The sequence below is a fragment of the Rattus norvegicus genome, chromosome 15 (genome assembly GCF_036323735.1).
Source record: "Rattus norvegicus strain BN/NHsdMcwi chromosome 15, GRCr8, whole genome shotgun sequence".
In the NCBI taxonomy this organism is placed as follows: Eukaryota; Metazoa; Chordata; class Mammalia; order Rodentia; family Muridae; genus Rattus; species Rattus norvegicus.
This window is the reverse complement of record NC_086033.1, coordinates 34,990,768-35,010,539: the sequence shown is the minus strand read 5'-3', so window position 1 is coordinate 35,010,539 and position 19,772 is coordinate 34,990,768. Positions and strand designations below refer to the sequence as shown.

Genomic DNA, 19,772 nt, shown 5'->3' with positions numbered 1-19,772 from the left:
CAAGGTCTTCCTATGTATACCAGTCTAGCCTTGAACTTGCAGAGATCTGCTTGTCTCTGCCTTTTGAGTGCTGTGTGCTAGTATTAACTTGCCAATTAGGAGTTCAGAAATGAGTTGTAACTTAATATATTAAAATTTTTTCTATTGTTTTAAAGACGAGATTGTCTTCTTACCTGGTAACTCAGGCACTGTTTGAACACCTTATTTATCTTGAGTACTGGGATTTCAGACTAGAGCCATAATAACCGGGGAGACATTTTTTATTTTTGTGGGTTTTTGTTATTGTTGTTTTGTTTTGTTTTGTTTTGTTTTGTTTTTTATCAAGACAGGGTTTCTCTATGTAGCCTTATAGACCAGGCTGGCCTTGAACCTGGAGATCCACCTGCCTCTGCTTCTCTAGTGCTGAGATTAAAGGCATAAGCCACCACTGCCTTTTGAGAATTTTTTTTTAAAGTCAGAAATTTAGTAGGGATTGAGTATCCCTCTAAAAAGTTTGGGAGCAGATTCCTTACAGATTTGGATCTCTGGGTTTTAGCTTTTCCAATTAAGGCTGCTTATTCAGCCTGTAAAAGTCTGAGGGGAGTGGAGAGATGCCTCAGCAGTTACAAGCATTGGTCTAGAGGTCAGGTTTGATCGATTCCTAGCACCTGAATGGCAGCTCACAACTGTAAGTAACTCCAACCCCAGGGGATCTGATGCCTTATCTGGCTTCCTTGTGTACTGAATGCACATAGGTGAAGCAAAATAACCATACACATACAAATGAAAGGGAGAAAGTGTTAGTAGGCTGGGCTTGTAGTTCAATTGGTAGGTGGCATGCATGCCCAGGGAATTAGATTTAAAGTGGAAGTGGTTGGCAAATGCCCTTATTCCTAGGACTTGGGAATTGGAAGCAGGAGGATCAGAAGTATCCTTGGTCAGTAAGTTCCAGGACAGTCTGGATTATAGGAAACACTGTATTTATATATTAAAAATTCCTATGTGAGTAGTATTGCTGGAAGCAAGTCCAGGAGGTTTAATTTTCCTAGTATATAGATATGATTCTGTTGAGTTATTTGTTTTTATGTGTATTAAGTGTTTGCCTTAATGTGTGTCTGTGAGCCACATGTGTGCAGTCTTTTCAGAGGCTAGAAGCTGTCAGATTCCCTAGGGCTAGAGTTACAGTTGGTTGCCAGCTGTCATGTGGGTGCTGGGAGTTGAACCTAAGTCTTCTGGAAGAGCAAGTAGCCCAGACTCTTATGTCTTTCTAGCCTTGTCGTAGAACTCAAGCTGACTTTGAACTTCTATGTAGTTACAAATGACCTTGATCTTCTAATTCTCCTACCTCTACCTCCTAAATGTTAGAGTTAAGTATATCACTATCCAGCCCTCATTCTGTTCTTTTACCTTTAAAAAATTCTAGTGGGTTTATTTGCCTATTTACTTACTTATTTACATATTTTTTTTAGATGAGGTGTGGTTTCATGTAGCCCAGGCTTAGCTCAAACTTGGCTGTATACTGGAGAATAAACTTGGTCTCCTGATTCTTCACTCAAGTTCTGGAAATAGGTGTGCACCACTGTACCTGGTATAATAGATGTTTGTGACCATGTGGTGCTCTGTGCCTGTGCTACCAACCTTTGTAGACATGTAGAGTCTGAAGGATAAGCTTAAGGTTATCCTAGGCCACTTATAAGTGAGTTCAGAATTGGCCTGGACTCCATGAGACCCTGACTCAAACCACCATGACTTTCAGAGGTCCTGAGTTCAATTCCCAGCAACTACATGGTGACTCACAACTATCTGTAATGGGATCTGATGCCCTCTTCTGATGTGTCTGAAGACAGCTGTGTTGTATCCATATGCATAAAATAAATATTTTTAAAAAATAGACTGTAAAAAATTAATATGTAGTTAATATTTTCTAGATCTAATGAGACGTCAAGAAGAACTCAGACGCTTGGAAGAACTCAGAAATCAAGAACTGCAGAAACGAAAGCAAATACAACTGAGGTAAAAGAACATCTAATATAAATGTGTTTCATTGAGAAGATTCCAATCATTTATTGATTAAACAAGTGGTAAAAGAAGTAGGAATACAAAAGAAAACTTTTTTTGGTTTGGCCACACAGAAAATTACAATATGCCATAATTCTTTTTTGTTCTTGTTATGATTCTTTATCTGGTTAAGGTCACTTTGATTGCATTGCAATGTATTGTAAGAATTCTCAAGCTCTTATGATTTGCCAGTGTTTCAGATAGACATACATTTGGACTGCTGTTTGGTTTAGTTTGTTTTGAGGCAGCATCTATGTAACATGGCTGGCTCATCACTCTGTTGTATACCAGGTTGGTTTCAAAGTATAGACCTTCCTGCCTTACGTTTTTTTCTAAGTGCTAGAATTACAGGCTTATGCCACTAAGTCTAGTTTATATAGTGCTGGGCTCTTACATGGTAGATAGACACTTTACCAAGTGAGTTACAACCCTAGCTCAAAAGTATGTAAAGTACTTTGTCTTCAGATATTCAAAAGTCAAAATTAATGGTTTGTTTGCTTTTAGAGTGCTATATCTTAATGTACACCTGCATACCAGAAGAGGGCATCAGATCTCAGTGTAGATGCTTGTGAAAACCACCATGTGCTTGTTGGGAATTGAACTCAGGACCTCTGGAAGAGCAGATAGTGCTCTTAACTGCTGAACTTTAGCTCCCAAAGTTAGTGTTTTAAACAAAGCTATGCTAGATGAAATAAACTTGACATTTTTGTTTTGGACAATTTTTGTTTTCAAAGTACTATATAAAAATTGTAAGGTGCTGAGATATGGCTCAGTGGTTAAGAGAATCAGGGTTCAATTCCCAGCACCCACATGACAGTTCAAAACTGTCTGTTGGGGCTGGGGATTTAGCTCAGTGGTAGAGCGCTTACCTAGGAAGCGCAAGGCCCTGGGTTCGGTCCCCAGCTCCGAAAAAAAGAACCAAAAAAAAAAAAAAACTGTCTGTAACTCCAGTTACAGGGGATCTGACACCCTTTCATAGACATACATGCAGGTAAAACACCAATGCACCTGAAATACAAATAAACGAGGGGCCCCCAATGTTGTTTATTTATTATGTAGCTGCAGCTGGCATTGACAAAGAAGCAACTTAAGTAAGCTGAAAGTTTTAGCAATAGAATATTTGACATGCTGTAGAGGAATGAACTATCAAGTCAGAAGACATGGAAGGAACCTTATATGCCTATTGCTAAATAAAAGATAACAATCTAAAATGGCCAAATACTGTATGACTTTTAGTTATGGTTTCATTGCTATGAAGAAACATACCATCACCAAAGCAACTCTTACAAAGGACAACATTTATAGGGGCTGGCTTACAATTTTAGAGGTTCAGTCCATATCATTTCTGGCAGGAAGCAGACATGGTGCTAGAGGAGAGGCTGAGAATTCTACATCTTAATCCAAAGACAGCCAGGAGGAGACTTCCTTCCATAAGCAGCCAGGAGGAGGTGCTCTCTTCTGCACCGGGCAGAGCTTAAGCACTAGGAGACCTCAAAGTCCACTTAAACAGTGTCACACTTCCTCCACAATTCCACAACTATTCCAATAAGGCTACACCTCCTAATAGTGCTATTTCCCATGGGTTAAGAAAATGTAAACCACCACAGACTCCAATTACTATGGAAACAGCAAGCTAAGGAGATGATTGTGATTGTCAAAGGTTAGTGAATGGAGGTAAAGATGAGGGAAATTGTTTTCTAGATTTATTTTCATTTTGTATGTATATGAGAGTGGCTGCACATGCAGTGGAAACCAGAAACATGCCTTAGATTCCTCAGAACTGGAGTTAAAGTTAGTTGTAAGCTTCTGTGTGGATTCTGGGAACCTGGGCTCTCCACAAAAGCAGCTCTTAATCTCTGAGCCCTCTTCAGGAAATTAAAGAGTTTTACAGCAGTAAGACTGGTTTGTATGATGCTACATTTTGTCTTTCTTTGAACTTAGAGCATGCACATTAAAACTGAAACCTAACAGAACCATTGAACTCTAGAAGGTGGATTTTAACAAATGTGCCACTCAGGGCATGTTGACAGTAGGTTGTTGTGGGTTTAGGAGTGGAGGAGGTATTTGGGAATACAATCTACCACTCGGTTTTCAGAACCATAACTGTTCTCAAAAATAAATGGATACACAGGCACACACCACGCATGTACATGCACACAGCAAATCATACATGCATTCTGTAACCTAGTTTTAAAGGTGTGGTTAGCCCTTCCCAGACTGCTTCCTTTATATAACCATTTTGTGTTGGGGACATACATGTACAGTTGAATGTGTACATTCAATGGGCACAGCTTACCTGCTTCGGTTTTTCAAGTATCGAGATTATAGGTGTGTACTCCCTCACCCAGCATTGTATAGTCCTTGTTAAGTGAACAGTTGGTAATTGTAATATGAGACTCAAGTCTCTCACTGTTGGAGAATGAGGAAAGAAATGAATTCTATATGCTGGCTTAAACTCACTTAGTACTGTGAGGTCAGAGGTGTTTAGTGTTGATAGGTAGATACAGAATACAAGTATGTGATTAAACTAATGTTTTCACAGCATTGTTCAGTAAAAGGCCCTGAAACAGTAATGTCTCAGCAACAATGAGCAAACCTACTTCCCACATTCCCTAATAACAAAGACATTCTATCAGTAGTAGGAAAGTACTGAAAATAGGGTAGTTTGCGTCAGAAGAACATGGAAGCCAACATGACAGCTTTTTTAAAAAAAATTATTTATTATTTATTAGTATGCTCTCAATACCCTCTCTGGGCTGCCACTTCCTGGGCTGTAAATGAGGAAGATAAATGAGACGCTTCTGAGGTTCTTAGTGCAACCATGCTCTTTAGGCATGCCAAGTGCAGCAGGTAAGAGTCCAGATGACATCACTCCGCCTATACAGGGAAATTACCCTTTTTTTTTCTTTTTCAAATTTATTTATTTATTATATATAAGTACACTGTAGTTGTCTTCAGACACACCAGAAGAGGGCATTCAGTTCCATTATAGATGGTTGTGAGCCACCATGTGGTTGCTGGGATTTGAACTCAGGACCGCTGGAAGAGCAGTTAGTGTTCTTAACCACTCAGCCATCTCTCCAGCCCACATGATAGCTTTTAGTGGCCAAATAGTTTCATCGAAAGAAGGAGAAAGTTAGAGAGGTTGAGACCAAGACACTGAGAATGAGATCATTAGCTTTTAAACCTAGAACAAAATTCCTGTAAGTTTATACTGCTAAAAGTATTAAGTGATAAATACATAACGGAAAAAAACAACTATTCACAGTAGAATTTCATTTAACAGAGTAAAAAGAAAAAGATTAAAAGGGCTAACTCACTGATAAAAGTGAATAGTTAGAGTTCTGGGTTTTCCCTCTCTCGGGGTATCTGGACACTGACGCCAATATACCTGCTCACAGAGGACTGGATGACGTTTGAGTAGATGGGGTCCACAGTCTGCCTCTTCCTACAGGTTGTCAGATACTACTGCCTGATAGTCAGGATCCTGGTCTGCTTGGGGCTTGGGGGGGTGGGTGCACAGGCTCTGTTAGGCAGTAGCCTTCCCTGACCAATGATCTTTAATGAGACAGCTCTCTAAGATGATCTTAGCTTGTTTATGTTTCTTTATTGGTGGTGGGTTTGAATGCATACAATGTACTTGGGTAAACTTTATTGGAGTGAAACTACCCAGGGTGGGAAAAGGTCATCTGACTGAAAGCTCATGTACTGAGTTGCCTCAGTGCTGAGTACATGACTGACTACCTGGTTGGGGTTAGCCTGGTTACCAGCTCAGAAGGAGCTAGTCTTTTACTACTTCTACTCTTGGTCTCGAGTCTTGAGATTTCCGGGGTTTGAACGTGCTCTAACTTATCAGTTCTGTGCTAGTTCTTCTCTGGCACAGACCACATGCCCCACCAATAAAATAGTGGTTACTGTTTTCGAGTCAGTGTTTCATGTATTTCACGGGGTCTTCTTGCTTCCGTCTCCCTATGACTGGCTCTACCTATCATACCCATATCCAGAGAAGATTTATTGGCGAATATGAAAGTAGTTAAAACCTGGAACAATAGGATTTTTGCATAGCGTTAATACAAATATTTCTATCTTAATAGTTTATTTGTTGGGGGCTAGAGAGAGACGGCTCAGTGGTTAAAAGTACTATCTGTTCTTTCACAGGACCCAAATTCAGTTCACGGTACCTAAATGGCAGCTAACAACCACATGTAATGCCAGTTACAGAGGATCTAATTCCTTCTGGCCTTCTTAGGTAGTATGTGCACATGAGCACAAATGTTCATACAACAATCTTCAGAGAAATTATATGTATGGGAAGATGGATTAGTGGTTGAGAGCATGTATGTTTTAGATTTTACTTATGTAGTATGCATAGGTGTTTTGTCTGTATGTTTATGTACTACATGCATGCCTAGAACGCCCCTGAGGTTAGAAGGGGGAATGAAACTCTTTGGGGCTGCGTTTACAAATGGTTGTGTTGCAATGTTGGTGTTGGGAATGGCTTTCTGGACAAGAAGCCAGTCCTTTTAACTGCTGACTGGTCTCTTCAGCCTCAGTGGACTGCTCTGCAGAGGACCTCAGTTTGATTCTCAGTGCCTATTTTAGGCACCCTCCAGCCTGGGAAACAAGATACTTCTTTGCCACTTGAGCATTTGTACTTAATACCCAGACACAGACATTTACACATACATCATTAAGAATGATTTTTTTAACCATTTATTTATTTATTTATTTATTTATTTATTTATTTATTTATTTATTATATAGGAGTACACTGTTGCTGTCTTCAGATACACCAGAAGAGGGCATCAGATCCCATTACGGATGGTTGTGAGCCACCATGTGGTTGGTGGAATTTGAACTCAGGACCTCTGGAAGAGCAGCCAGTGCTCTTAACCACTGAGCCATCTCTCCAGCCCTATATATTTATTTTTACAAACATAAAAATTTTTGTATTAAGTTCAAGTAGAAAAATAATAAACTTAAAGTATAGAAACCCAGGAGATAACACTACAACTAAATGACAAAAAAATTATTTATTTATTTTTTTAGATTTATTTATTATATATAAGTACACTGTAGCTGTCTTCAGATACACCAGAAGAGGGCATCGGATCTCTTTACAGATGGTTGTGAGCCACCATGTGGTTGCTGGGAATTGAACTCATGGCCTCTGGAAGAGCAGTCAGGTGCTCTTAACCACTGAGCCGTCTCTCCAGCCCAATTTTTTATTTTTTAAGAGTTACTTATTTATGTAGATGAGTACACTGTAGCTGTCTTCAGACACACCAGAAGAGGGCATCAGATTCCATTACAGATGGTTGTGAGCCACCATGTGGTTGCTGGGAATTGAACTCAGGACCTCTGGAAGAGCAGTCAGTGCTCTTAACCACTGAGCCATCTCTCAAGTACAATGAGACAGTTCATATTAGGTATCTATTGATTACTCAGTAAAGATTCAGTGTCTGATATCTTCTCTAACATTTTTGCTAAATATTCATAGCCTCATTCTCATTAGGACAAAATACTAGACCACTGCAGTGAAGTCAGAGCCGGCTGCAGAGGTGGTTCAGTGATTAAGAGCCATATCCTGCTTGTACAGAGATCCTGGCTCAGAACTCTATAACTCTAGCTCCAGGGTACCTGCTGACCTCCACAACTATGCTCATGACACATGCACACACGCGCACGCACACGCACACACAGAATAAAAACGTAATTGTTAGTTTGTCTTTGAGTAACCTTGCTGTCTTTTTTTTTTTTTAAGATTTTATTTATTTATCTTGTATGGGTACACTGTAGCTGTCTTCAGACACACCAGAAGAGGGCATCAGATCTCATTACAGATGGTTGTGAGCCACCATGTGGTTGCTGGGAATTGAACTCAGGACCTCTAGAAGAGCAGTCAGTGCTCTTAACCTCTGAGCAATCTCTCCAGCCCCATAACCTTGCTGTCTTAACTCACTCTGTAGTCCAGTGTGGTCTTAAACTCCAGCTTCTAAGTGCTCCACACTTCCTTTAAAGGTGTGTGCTACCATACCTGGCTTAAATAAATAAATAATTCTTTTTGTCTGCTTGTTTTGTATCTTGAGACAGGTTTTCTCTGTATCGTTGGCTATCCTGGAGCTCATTCCAGGTTATGGTCCAGGTTGGCTTTATACTTACAGAGATCTGCCTGCCTCTCCAAGTCCTAGTAATAAAGTGTGTGCCACCACTGTATGGTTTTTTCTTTTCTTTTTTTAAAATAGATGAACTTTAAAAAGAGAGAGAGGGAGATGGAGTGAGGGCTAGGGAGATTTCGTAGTGGGTAAAAGCACTTATTGTGCAAGTCTTTACCAGAATTGGATTCCTGAACCCAGGAGAAAAGTTTGTTAGGATGGCACAGGTCTCTAATCCTGGCACTTCTTTTTTTTTCCGGAGCTGGGGACCGAACCCAGGGCCTTGCGCTTGCTAGGCAAGCGCTCTACCACTGAGCTAAATCCCCAACCCCAATCCTGGCACTTCTACTTAAAGATAGAAGGCAAACAGTAGAATGTGGACTCTTGGCGCATGTAGTAATCTGGAGGATACAGTAGGAAGGCAGGATTGAGAGACCTGTCCCAACAAGGTGGAAGACAGAGAACTCCCAAAAAGGTGTTTTCTGACCTTCATGCAGGGGGTCTGGCATGCATGGACCTCTACATTCACATGAAAAAAATAGAATTAAAACAAAGCAAAAACAATCATACAATTTTTCAAAGACACGATGGCACATGATTTTAATCCTAGCATGCAAATAAGAAAATAAATGCTTAAGAGGTAGCTACAATACAGTGCATTGGGGGTAACCTGAATTAATGTTACCAAGTCTCAAAAATAAGTAATAAGAAAATGATAATCCCTTTTGAAAGCTTCTCTCCTGCAGCACTGCAGCTTATGTTTCTTTTCATATTTTGTATTTATGTGCATGGGTAGAAAAGCTAGAATGGGGTGTCAGAACCCTGAAGTTGGGAGGTACAGGCATTTATGAGTGTGCTGGGAATCTAGTTCTGGTCTTCCCCTCCTAGAGCAGTAAGATTAACTGCCATGCCATCTCCACAGCCCCTGTCAGGCTTTTTTGAGTTTTTTTTTTTTTTTTTTTTTTGTTTCCTTTCTCTTTCCTTGAGATATTTGGTCAAAGTCTAGACATGCTGTCCCCTACACATTTGTCCCTTTTCATTCTTCTGATACTCCTCTTAACCCTTTTCTGCAGTGCCTCTGATTGCCCACTATTCAGCCATCTGCCTTCCTCTATTGAGGAGACTTTCTTGGGCTCTGACTCAAAAAGTGGTAATATTTTTTTCCATTTTCTATCTCCCTCCTAGAAACTGAAGAGATTTATATCTTGTTTGTTCTGTTTTTCAAGTTCATAATAAAATTGCTTTTGCTTTTCAAAAATGGGGGCAGTTTCTTAAAAGAATCTTAAGTATAAGAAATTGAAGAAAAGTAATTAAGACTCCCAAGATGTTTGAGCAATAAAGGTCCTTGCTGAGCCTGGTGCCTTGAGATTAAACCTGGGAAAGTATAAAAGTATAAGAGAGAGGGGGGGGGAGGAGAGTGTGTGTGTGTGTGTGTGTGTGTGTGTGTGTGTGTGTGTGTGTGTGTGTGTGTTCGTATGCATGTGAACTCAAGGGAATTCACTGCAGGTGTCATCTAGGGAAGTAAGCTTGTGAAGAGACAGGAATGAAAACCTGGTGCAGATTGACTCTGGATCAGACTTAGGGGGAGAAGGCAGTTCATTGTCAAAACAGTACAGTTTGGGAAAAGGTTTCCAAGCAGCAATCAGTGCATTCAGTCTAATCCAGATGCACAGTAAAGTTTCAGGTGTGACTACATAGAGACATGTAACTTCATGACCTCATGTGGGTGCTTTGTCAAAGCTAAATCTTGTGTGGTCTCTGACTGATAGTATAGCGGACAGCAGGCTATGAAGTACCATGACATCTCCTGTCAGGAGAGATAATGGTCTGAGGAGGGATGGGTCAGGAATAAATTATTCTGGGGAAATTGGATGAGGTCTGTCCTTTCAGATAGCGAAAAGCTCACTAGTTTATTAACAGCCTCCATTCAGCTTTCTGAATGGAATGAAGGTATTTGATTTTACCTTCTCCATTGAGGAGAATAAGCTGTATGTTTTACATTCTTCGTTCTCTTAGTGCTTCTTTTGAGTACAAGAAAGGATCTCTGTGCTCCAAACAGTGGTGGAGTGTAGAGATACTAATCAAATGAAATACAGGATTCTTGATTCTTGTAAGGCCCTAAAACACGAGGAAGGGAGAAATAGGGCATTTGTCAAAGTTGAACCAAAGATGTTATGTACTTTGTGTCATGTGGCTGAAGGTATTCATGGAGCTCTAATCATTGCAGACGATGGTGACATTTGTGTAACTTGTCCTTTGTCCTTTGACTTTCTTGTGTACACTGTGGCATGTTATGTGTGCATGCCCCCAAATACATAAATATAATTTTGAAAATTGAAATCTAATCACAAGTTGTTGTAGATGCTAACGTCATGCTTGTGATTATCTTTTCATAATTCCATGGTGGTTATTTGAAAGCTAATAATACTGTGCAATGTTTGGTGAAGTCTCCTGTTTTTTTTTAAACTTTTCTATAAATCTAAAAACATTAGAAAAAGAAACTCTGCCTCTATGAAACTTTGATTAGTAAAGGAGTTTAGCAGACTTTAATATGCCCCACATGTATGGTAATATGAAGTACTAGCACATTTGTAATAGGTTACTTATTCCAGTTGTTAGTTACTTACTATAAGTGTTTTTTTATACATTTTAGGTTTTATTTATTATGCTTTTATTATGTTATCTTAATTTTAAGTCATTAAAATTAAGGAGAAGAAACAGAACACTAATAATATTTCTGCAAAAAGATTGGCATTTTCTCCTCCCTCCTAATTCAAAATGTCTAGCCCAGAGTGGCTTCAAACTCTTGCCTCGACTGTTTTCACTTTAAAAAAAAAAAAAAAGACATGGTTTCTCTGTGTAGCCATGGCTGTCCTGGAACTCACTGTGTGGACCAGGATGCCCTTGAAATATCAGAGATCTACGTACCTCTGCCTCCTATGTGCTAGGATCAAAGGCGTGTGCCACCATACCCAGCTTTGAGTGAATCTTTTTTAAAAATTTATTATTATTATTTATTTTTTATTTTATGTATGTGAGTACACTGTCACTGTCTTCAGTCACACCAGAAGAGTGCATCGGACTCTTTACAGATGGTGCTATAAACCAAACCTGGGTCTTCTGCAAGAGCAGCAAATGCTAAGACATCTCTTTCTCTTGCCTTTGATTGGCAGTCTTTGCGTTTGGCTATCTTACATGCCTGTCTTACCTGGTAACTAGTGAGCCTCTTTCACAATTAAGAATTTGTATTTTGGGGTTGGGGATTTAGCTCAGTGGTAGAGTGCTTGCCTAGCAAGCGCAAGGCCCTGGATTTGGTCCCCAGCTCCGAAAAAAAGAAAAGAAAAAAAAAGAATTTGCATTCTACCTGGGTATGATGACACTCTTAGGTCACACTGGGTATTCACATCACTTAGGAGGCTAAGATAGCAGTATTGCTCTGGGTTTGAGGCCCGCTTTGCATTGCCTAGTAAATTTCTGGACATCCTGTACTGTATAAATGAGACTCTGTCTCAACAAAAACAAAAAGCCCAGTTTAAGAGATGTGAGGATGTATATCTAGGGAGACGGCTCAGTGGATAAAGTACTTGCTGTTGCAGGCCTGAGGAATTTAGTTTGGATCCCCAGCACCTACTGAAGCTGCCTTGACCTAGCAGCCTCTCGTACTTCCATGACGCAGAAAGTGGAGACAAGGGTTAATCAGTGCGGCAGGTTGCCTCTGTTCTTTTAGTTGATGAGTTCTGTATTAAGTGAGAGACTCTTGCTTCTTAGTAAATAGAATTGAGAGATAATTAGGAAGATACCTTATATCTTATTAAGGAGATCTGCCTTCCACATGACCCCTCCCCCTGGCTATAGATGTACCTAGGGTGGCCATCTTTTATAAGACTGTTGGGGACCTGCCCACAGGTTCTTGCACTGAATGAAATAGGTACTTTACCAGGTGAGCTGTTTTCTCGGTGTGGATTTCCTCTAATCTTTTTTAATATTTTGAGACAGGGTTTCACTATACAGCCCTTGGCTAGCTTTGAATTTGCAGTCTAGACCTCAAAGATCTGTTTCTCCCTGCCTATTGAGTGCCGGCCAGGATTAAAGCCGATCACACCCAGCTTTATTTCCTTCCTTAAGCCATTCAGTCTATTGTAATGGGTATAGTGGACCCTTTGGTTGATTGAAGGACATTCTGCTAACCAGGAACAAGGATGTGTGCAGTGGCCGGGTGCACAACACTAGTCCGTGGCTGGGTACTCTGAAGCAGCCAAAGGGGAAGATCATAAGTGGGGGCAAGACTTGGTCTGGTGAGAGTGTAGGGTTGCTTTATATACTAACTTATGCCTATCTTGACTTTAAGCTACACGAAGGCCAGAAACTGCAAGCCTCTGGATCTATTGACCTTTGTTGCTAACAGCAGGGGCAGGGTAGGTGGTGGTGGTGATGGTAGTTAGGTGAAGAATTTATTGCTAGAGCTCTCCTCTCTTTCTGTCAAAGCAGCTGAAGCGTCTCTGTGAACTGGAAGGAAAGAAAAGAATTAAAATGCTTTATATAGGTAAATATGGACAGATACATATACATATACCGTAACGCTGGCCAGGCAGTCCATCATCTGTCTCAACAACTTCACAAGTATTCATGCGTGCTTACAAACATACATATATACCCCTATACATGTACATACAGACAAATAGATACATATATGTGGATAGATGGATGGGGCAGAGCCCCCCCCCCCAAGCCAATCCGTCTATCTAACTATATTTCTTTTCTATAGTCCTTTTATATTTTCTTTGACAAAAAAATTCTTTAGGAAATTATCTCAGATATAAAATGTTAGATACAGTGGGAGTTACAGAAAGATGTTGATACTAAGTTCAAAGCAGTGTTTCACTCTAATGTGCTCATTATAAGTTCTAAGCAACAGTGTTTTTCATGGTCTTGCCTTATAGTGCACACCTGTAGCTTCATCCTTAGACATAGATGTTTTTCCTTGAACACAAATTTGTCTCAAGCCTATTTGTCTTTACTATGATTGAAAGTTTACCATACTTATTTTTTTTTTTTTTTTGATTCTTTTTTTCGGAGCTGGGGACCGAACCCAGGGCCTTGCGCTTCCTAGGCAAGCGCTCTACCACTGAGCTAAATCCCCAACCCCACCATACTTCTTATTATGCAGTTTTTATTTACTATATGAGGAGTGGGCACATTCTGTTTTTCATTCTAAGTTTATCACACCTTTCTAGAAAAACAACTAATACCATCTCTTAAAACTTTGTTCATAAAATTGTTTGAATCAAATCGGGAATTCTACACAATCATTAATTCATCTAAACTGCATTAATCCATGAAAGCTCCTTTTTATATTGATCTGCAGGAAATCTAATCAATGGGGTGTGCTAATGACCAGGGATTATTATACTAATTTAATAATGACAGGAGAGGCATATCAGCTGCAAGAAGCAATCCTGAGATGAAGTCCCTTTGGGACCTTACCATGGAGCTCACCCATTGCAGACTATGCAAAAATAGTGGGCCACCTCCAGGAAGGCCACCTGCTAGCCTTAGCCTATCCTAATGACTCCCAACACATGTGGCTTCAGATTTTTACCATCCATTCCATATTTATACAAATGATTTTTAGAAATAATAATAGGGACTGGAGAGACGGCTCAGTGGTTAAGACCACCGACTGCTCTTCCAGAGGTCCTGAGTTCAATTCCCAGCAACCACATGGTGGCTCACAACCATCTGTAATGTGTTCCAATACCCTCTTCAGGTGTGTCTGAAGACAGTGACAATGTACTCATATACATAAAATAAATCTTTTTTTTTTCTTTTCTTTTTTTTTCCGGAGCTGGGGACCGAACCCAGGGCCTTGCGCTTGCTAGGCAAGCACTCTACCACTGAGCTAAATCCCCAACCCCAAATTTAATCTTTTTTTTTTTTTTTTTAAAAAAAAGAAAGAAATAATAATAGGAATACATTTTTAGTGGGGTCTTGGAGATTGAAAATAGGGCCCTGAGCATCCCAGACAAATAACTCTACTACTGAACTTTAGGCCAGCAGTACTGTTCCTTTTCATGTGTGTGTCTGTAGCTATGGGGGTGGGAGGATAATATGAGAATGAGAATGAGATTTGCCTGCTGAAGCCAGAAGAGAACATTGGATCTCCTTGACCAGGAGCTAGAGGCTGTTTTGATCCACTCTTTGTGGATGCTGGGAACTGAACTCATCTATTGCAATGCTCTTATCCACTGAGCCATCTCTCCAGTTCCAGAAATTTTTCCTCCTGGCAATGGAAAAAATACTTTAGTAAACATGTATTTTGTGGGTAAAATTTATACATAAACCACACAGTACTATCTTGCAATTTGAGAATTTTGCTGATTTCTTCATCTAGAACAGTGATCCATAAGCCATCATACAGTTGTTAGTCCTGTGTCTGTATCCTTCCTTTGTTTGGAGATCCATGTTCACTGTATAGTCCTGGCTCTCATGGAGCTTGATTTGTTAACCAGCCTTGCACTTCAGAGAAAAGCCTGTCACCACTTCCTGAGGGCTGAGATTAATGGCTTAAGCCCCTCTATTCTTACTACTTAGTTCACTACTTTACTTACGTGTGTGTATGAACATATTTCAGTTTGACCTGATTTAATACTAGTACTACAAGAATTTTACTTTAGTATAACTGTTTATTGTCTTAATCATTGTATAGCTTAATTATGATTTTAATAATATTGTACACGTACATAAAAGTGAAGTTTGCTTTCTCAACCAGTGTCAAGAAATATTTATCTTTTTAAAACATACTTCTTAGCCAGGTGGTGGTGGTAGATACTTTTAATCCCAGCACTCTGGAGGCAGAGGCAGGAAGATCTGTTTGATGTCAGCCTATTCTACAGAGCGAGTTCCAGGATATATATTATTTTATATATTAATTATACATATATATTGATGTATATATAATAATACATATTATGTGTTTTAGTGTTTGCCTGTGTGTATGTATCTTAGACACACATGCATCTGTTACCCATGTAGGTCAGAAGTTAGTGTTGGATCCCCTTGAACTGGAGTTACAGATGGTTATAAGCTACTATGTAGGTGTTAGGGACCAAACTTGGGTCTTCTTTAAGAACAGCAGATGCTCTTAATTACTGAGCTGTCTCTCTAGGCATAGTAAATGTTTCTGAAAAAGGACAAAATAGTAACTATGTTAGGTCTTTTGATATTTAGTTCAACTTTGCTACTATGGCCCTAAAGTAGCCGTAGACAATAAATGACTGATTTACAGGTGTGTTTTTTCTTTTTTTCCCCGGAGCTGGGGACCGAACCCAGGGCCTTGCATTTGCTAGGCAAGCGCTCTACCACTGAGCTAAATCCCCAACCCCTACAGGTCCTTTTTTAAAAATATTTATTTATTTATGAATATGAGCACACTGTAGCTGTCTTCAGACACCAGACCTCATTACAGGTGGTTGTGAGCCATCATGTGGTTGCTAGGAATTGAACTCAGGACTTCTGGAAGCATAGTCAGGGCTCTTAACCACTGAGCCATCTCCCCATCCCAGAAATTTTTTTTATAATACTTCCTATGCATAACTGTAGTTTTAGGTAGTTGGTTCTTTGTTTTAATGTCCTTTTGATTTCTTTATTTAAAACTTTATTATTATATATTAATTATACATTAGAGAGTTCATTCTAACAGTGTTGTATATGTGTAGCCTGTTTTGACCATATCCAACCCCATCATCCTTTCTTGTTTCCCATTCATTCCTGCTGTCCCCCTTCTTCTCATCTTTGATTAGACTTTGAGTGTGAATTTTGCTATGCAGACTAGATTGTAGACTTTCCTATTTTAATTTTCTCCCTCTTATTATCTCCTAGTGCTAGCTTGAACTCCTCTGATTCATGCTTTGTACATTTTAGACCAGTCTTTTACAGACACTGAGCTCCATCTGTTGGCTTTGACTTATTTCAGACAATTCCCTAGCAGGTAGTCCATGCTAGATTTTTTTGTTTTCTTGTAAGTGTTCATTGGTGTTTTGCTTGCATGTTTGTCTGTCTAAAGGTGTCAGAAGCTCTGGAACTAGAGATATGGACAGGTATGGGTTGTCATGTGAGTGCTGGGAATTAAAGTCCAGTCCTCTGGAAGACAAGTCAGTGCTCTTAAATGCTGCTGAGCCATGTCTCCAGCCCCCATGATTTAAACTTGTGTGATCCTTCTATCTCAGTGCTTCACTGATGATACTATAGGTCTTACTACCAAGTTGGTTAGGTTCTTTGATATGTGCATAGTTGGATTTTGTGTTTTGGTTATTGTTGGTGTAGAGGCTTGTAACAAAATACAAGGTGAAATCTAGCATGCCATCAGCAGTCCTCAGTCACAAGCTTGGTATGCACGATGTGTATTTCACAGAGTGTTTTACCCACAACTCCCAACCCGCCCGCGTGAATAAAGTAGCTGCAGTCTCACGTGTCGTAGTGCTGAAATCTAAAAACAAAAAATGTTTTCAGACATGAAGAGGAACATCGTCGTCGTGAAGAAGAAATGATCAGACACAGAGAACAGGAGGAACTGAGGCGACAGCAGGAGGGCTTTAAACCAAACTATATGGAAAATGTAAGTGAAATACCAGTTAGCCAGAATGATCGAAGGATTATATATCAGAGGCTGTGTATTTATAACTTTTTAGATTTTGGTTTTTTTAATAGTTTTTTTTCCTAATTTCTGAAGTTTTCATGGTTGTTAAACTGGTGGTTTTGTTAATGTCTTATAAGTAGTAGTAGTACATTTGTTTCTGAAGTCATATTCATAACTTATAAAATGGCTGTTATAGTTCTTCTGTTTTACTTGACTCATAAAAAAAGTACATGCTCTTCAGTAGAATACCTTGATACAAGCATCTGCTCTGCCTAATTTTTGTTTTATGTCTTTTTTTTTAAAGTTCCAGATATATATTTATATAGTGTCCAACTGTAAAACCTAAACATAGAAGTGAACCTTCTCATCTTGTACGTTACCTTTTCTCAATTATTTTGTACAAAATATCTAATTTTGTTGATCAATATGTTAATATTAACTGTGGAAGGCCCATGTTTGCAAAGCTCTTTTAAATGGATGTGTAGTGTCCTTTTATTGTTCCCTGATGTATTCCCATTAGTGTGATTCTGTAGGAGTTTCCCTCCACCTTTTCTTCTTCCTTTTCACACAGTGCACCATTATGTAGACTAGAGCAACTCATCCATTCGACTTTCTGTTTACAGGCTATTCAACACAGTTTTTATCCCTGAATTTTCTTCAAGGTAGTCTAGGTTTAAATTTTTTTTTTTTTTTAATTATTAAGTGTTGGTGGCTTGTTCCATGCTGTGTGTGGAGGTCAGAGGGGAACTTTGTAGTCCTTCTGTCAGACTCAGGTTTCCAGGCTTGCTCGGCGGATGACTTCTCTCTGGGTTCAGGACTTTGTTTTTGTTATTCCCCAATGATGGCTGTTCTATAAATACTTCAAAAATACCAAATTCTCCAAGTTCTTAATGATAATTAAGCAAGAGTTTGACTGTACACCTGAAAGAATACCAGCTATAGTCTTTATTCTGAAAAATAGTCACTGTTATTTTCTTCTATTGTCAAAAGCAATGATTCTTTTAGGAACTAAAACTTGTTAATACGTTTCTGAGGCTGAGAGTATCAAGCCTTTGGAGCTTTTTATTTCTTCTCTCATTCTTTTGTATCTGGAAATGGTTAGTTTTGTTTTTGTTTTGTTTTTAACTAGAACCTATAAACACATAGTAAAAAATCTTAACTGGTAATAACAAGAAAAAAATGTTTATCCTATTATCAACTGTATATGTTTTGGATGGAAATTATGTGGCATTTAAATTCTGTTGAAGAAATGCTCATAATTCTGTCACCAAGTTAACTGGTGAAGAAATTTTTAGGCCTTTTGAGAAATTTTTATTCATATAATTTGTAGCTTTACCTTTGGATACTAAGCATTTAACCATCTATTTTAAACTACATCTCAGTTTTGAACACGAATCTGTTGGATTTATCAATGTAGAGATACTGTATAATATAAAAGGAAGTGGAATTGAACATTTTCAGGCTAATATTGCTTTTCAGTCTTTAAGTAATAATCATATATAAGACATATATGATACATTTCTTACACAATTTACACTGAGGATTAAGAAGTATTACCTATTCTTTTTATTTACCTGAATATTTACTAAAAGACTTTCTCATGGGGTTGGGGATTTAGCTCAGCGGTAGAGCACTTGCCTAGGAAGCGCAAGGCCCTGGGTTCGGTCCCCAGCTCCGGAAAAAAAGAACCAAAAAAAAAAAAAAAAAAAATAAAGACTTTCTCATAGTAAAATAGGTAAATATTAACTTTCTTGGTATTTTTCCTGACATGAAGTATACATGTTTTATAATGAATATAATTATTTGTAGTATTCTTAATACTGTCATTGTAGTGGACTAGAAAGAAAGGATTAAGTAAAATATTTTATTTCTCAATTTAAAGAATCTTTATTTTTATTTTTGTTATTTTTTATAAACTCTCTATTAAATTTTATTTCATGTATGAGTATGCTGTAGCTGTCTTTAGACACACCACAAGAGGGCACCCGATCCCATTACAGATGGTTGTGAGCCACCATGTGGTTGCTGGGAATTGAACTCAGGACCTCTGGAAGAGCAGTCAGTGCTCTTAACCACTGAGCCATCTTTCCAGCTCAAGAAGAATCTTTTTATTTCTAATACTAGTTTATCATATCATAAATGCAGTTGTAGATTGTTTTTGAAATAATGGCATTTTTTGCTTAGTGAAAATTAACATTGATATTAATATGCCTATAGATATTAATGATGAATGACTGCTCTTTATTTTATTTTTCTACCATAGAATGTAATGTTAAGATGTTCTATGGCTTGGAAAACTTTTCATTTTAAAACTGAGTTATGAATTCATTGAATTTCCTATGGAAAAACTGTGTGTGTGAGTAGCGGTGGCTGTGAATGGATGTGGGTATCCAGGTGTGGAGTTCAGAGCCCAGCTTTTGGGAGCTGCCTTTTTCTTCTCATTGTGGCTTCCTAGGATGGAGCTTCAGTTGTCTGTGTTGCATAAAGTTCTACTCATGTCCTAGCCCTGTGAGATTTTGTTTTTTGTTTTGTTTTTTCATTTCAAGACAGGATTTCTCTAGTTCTGGCTCTCCTGAACTTCATTTTGTAGACCATGTTTTCTTCAAACTTACAGAGATCCTTCTGCCTCTGTCTCCCAAGTGCTGTAATCACAGAAAGGCATGCACCACTACTACTGTGTGGCTTGTTGTTGTTGTTGTTGTTGTTGTTGTTGTTGTTGTTTTAAAATGATAAAGAAAATAATCAGGTACACATCTTTGGGAGAGTGTATGGTGTATCCAGGTTAGTAATCCCTGGAACCGGGATGAATTGTCTGAAGGTTTGATTTGAACCTGATCTTTTGGCAGAGCTATAAGTGCTCAGCCTCTAAATTCATAAAAAACATCATTTTTCCTCAGGAAATGTTTAAGTTAAAATTTTATAACTATCTTGTGAACTTGGAGAAT

At 38.8% G+C, this 19,772-nt stretch overlaps 1 protein-coding gene across 4 annotated transcripts in view; it reads left to right on the top strand.

Annotated features, from left to right (window-relative positions):
• The window catches only part of Pspc1 (paraspeckle component 1), an 86,016-nt gene that overhangs the window by 16,921 nt on the left and 49,323 nt on the right, over nt 1-19,772 (top strand). For all 4 annotated transcript variants that reach the window (XM_039093317.2, XM_039093316.2, XM_063274262.1 and 1 more), the window contains exons 5-6: nt 1,908-1,992; nt 16,701-16,806. In XM_039093317.2, coding sequence (XP_038949245.1) covers nt 1,908-1,992; nt 16,701-16,806 — 191 coding nt within the window. The remainder of the gene's footprint in view (nt 1-1,907; nt 1,993-16,700; nt 16,807-19,772) is intronic.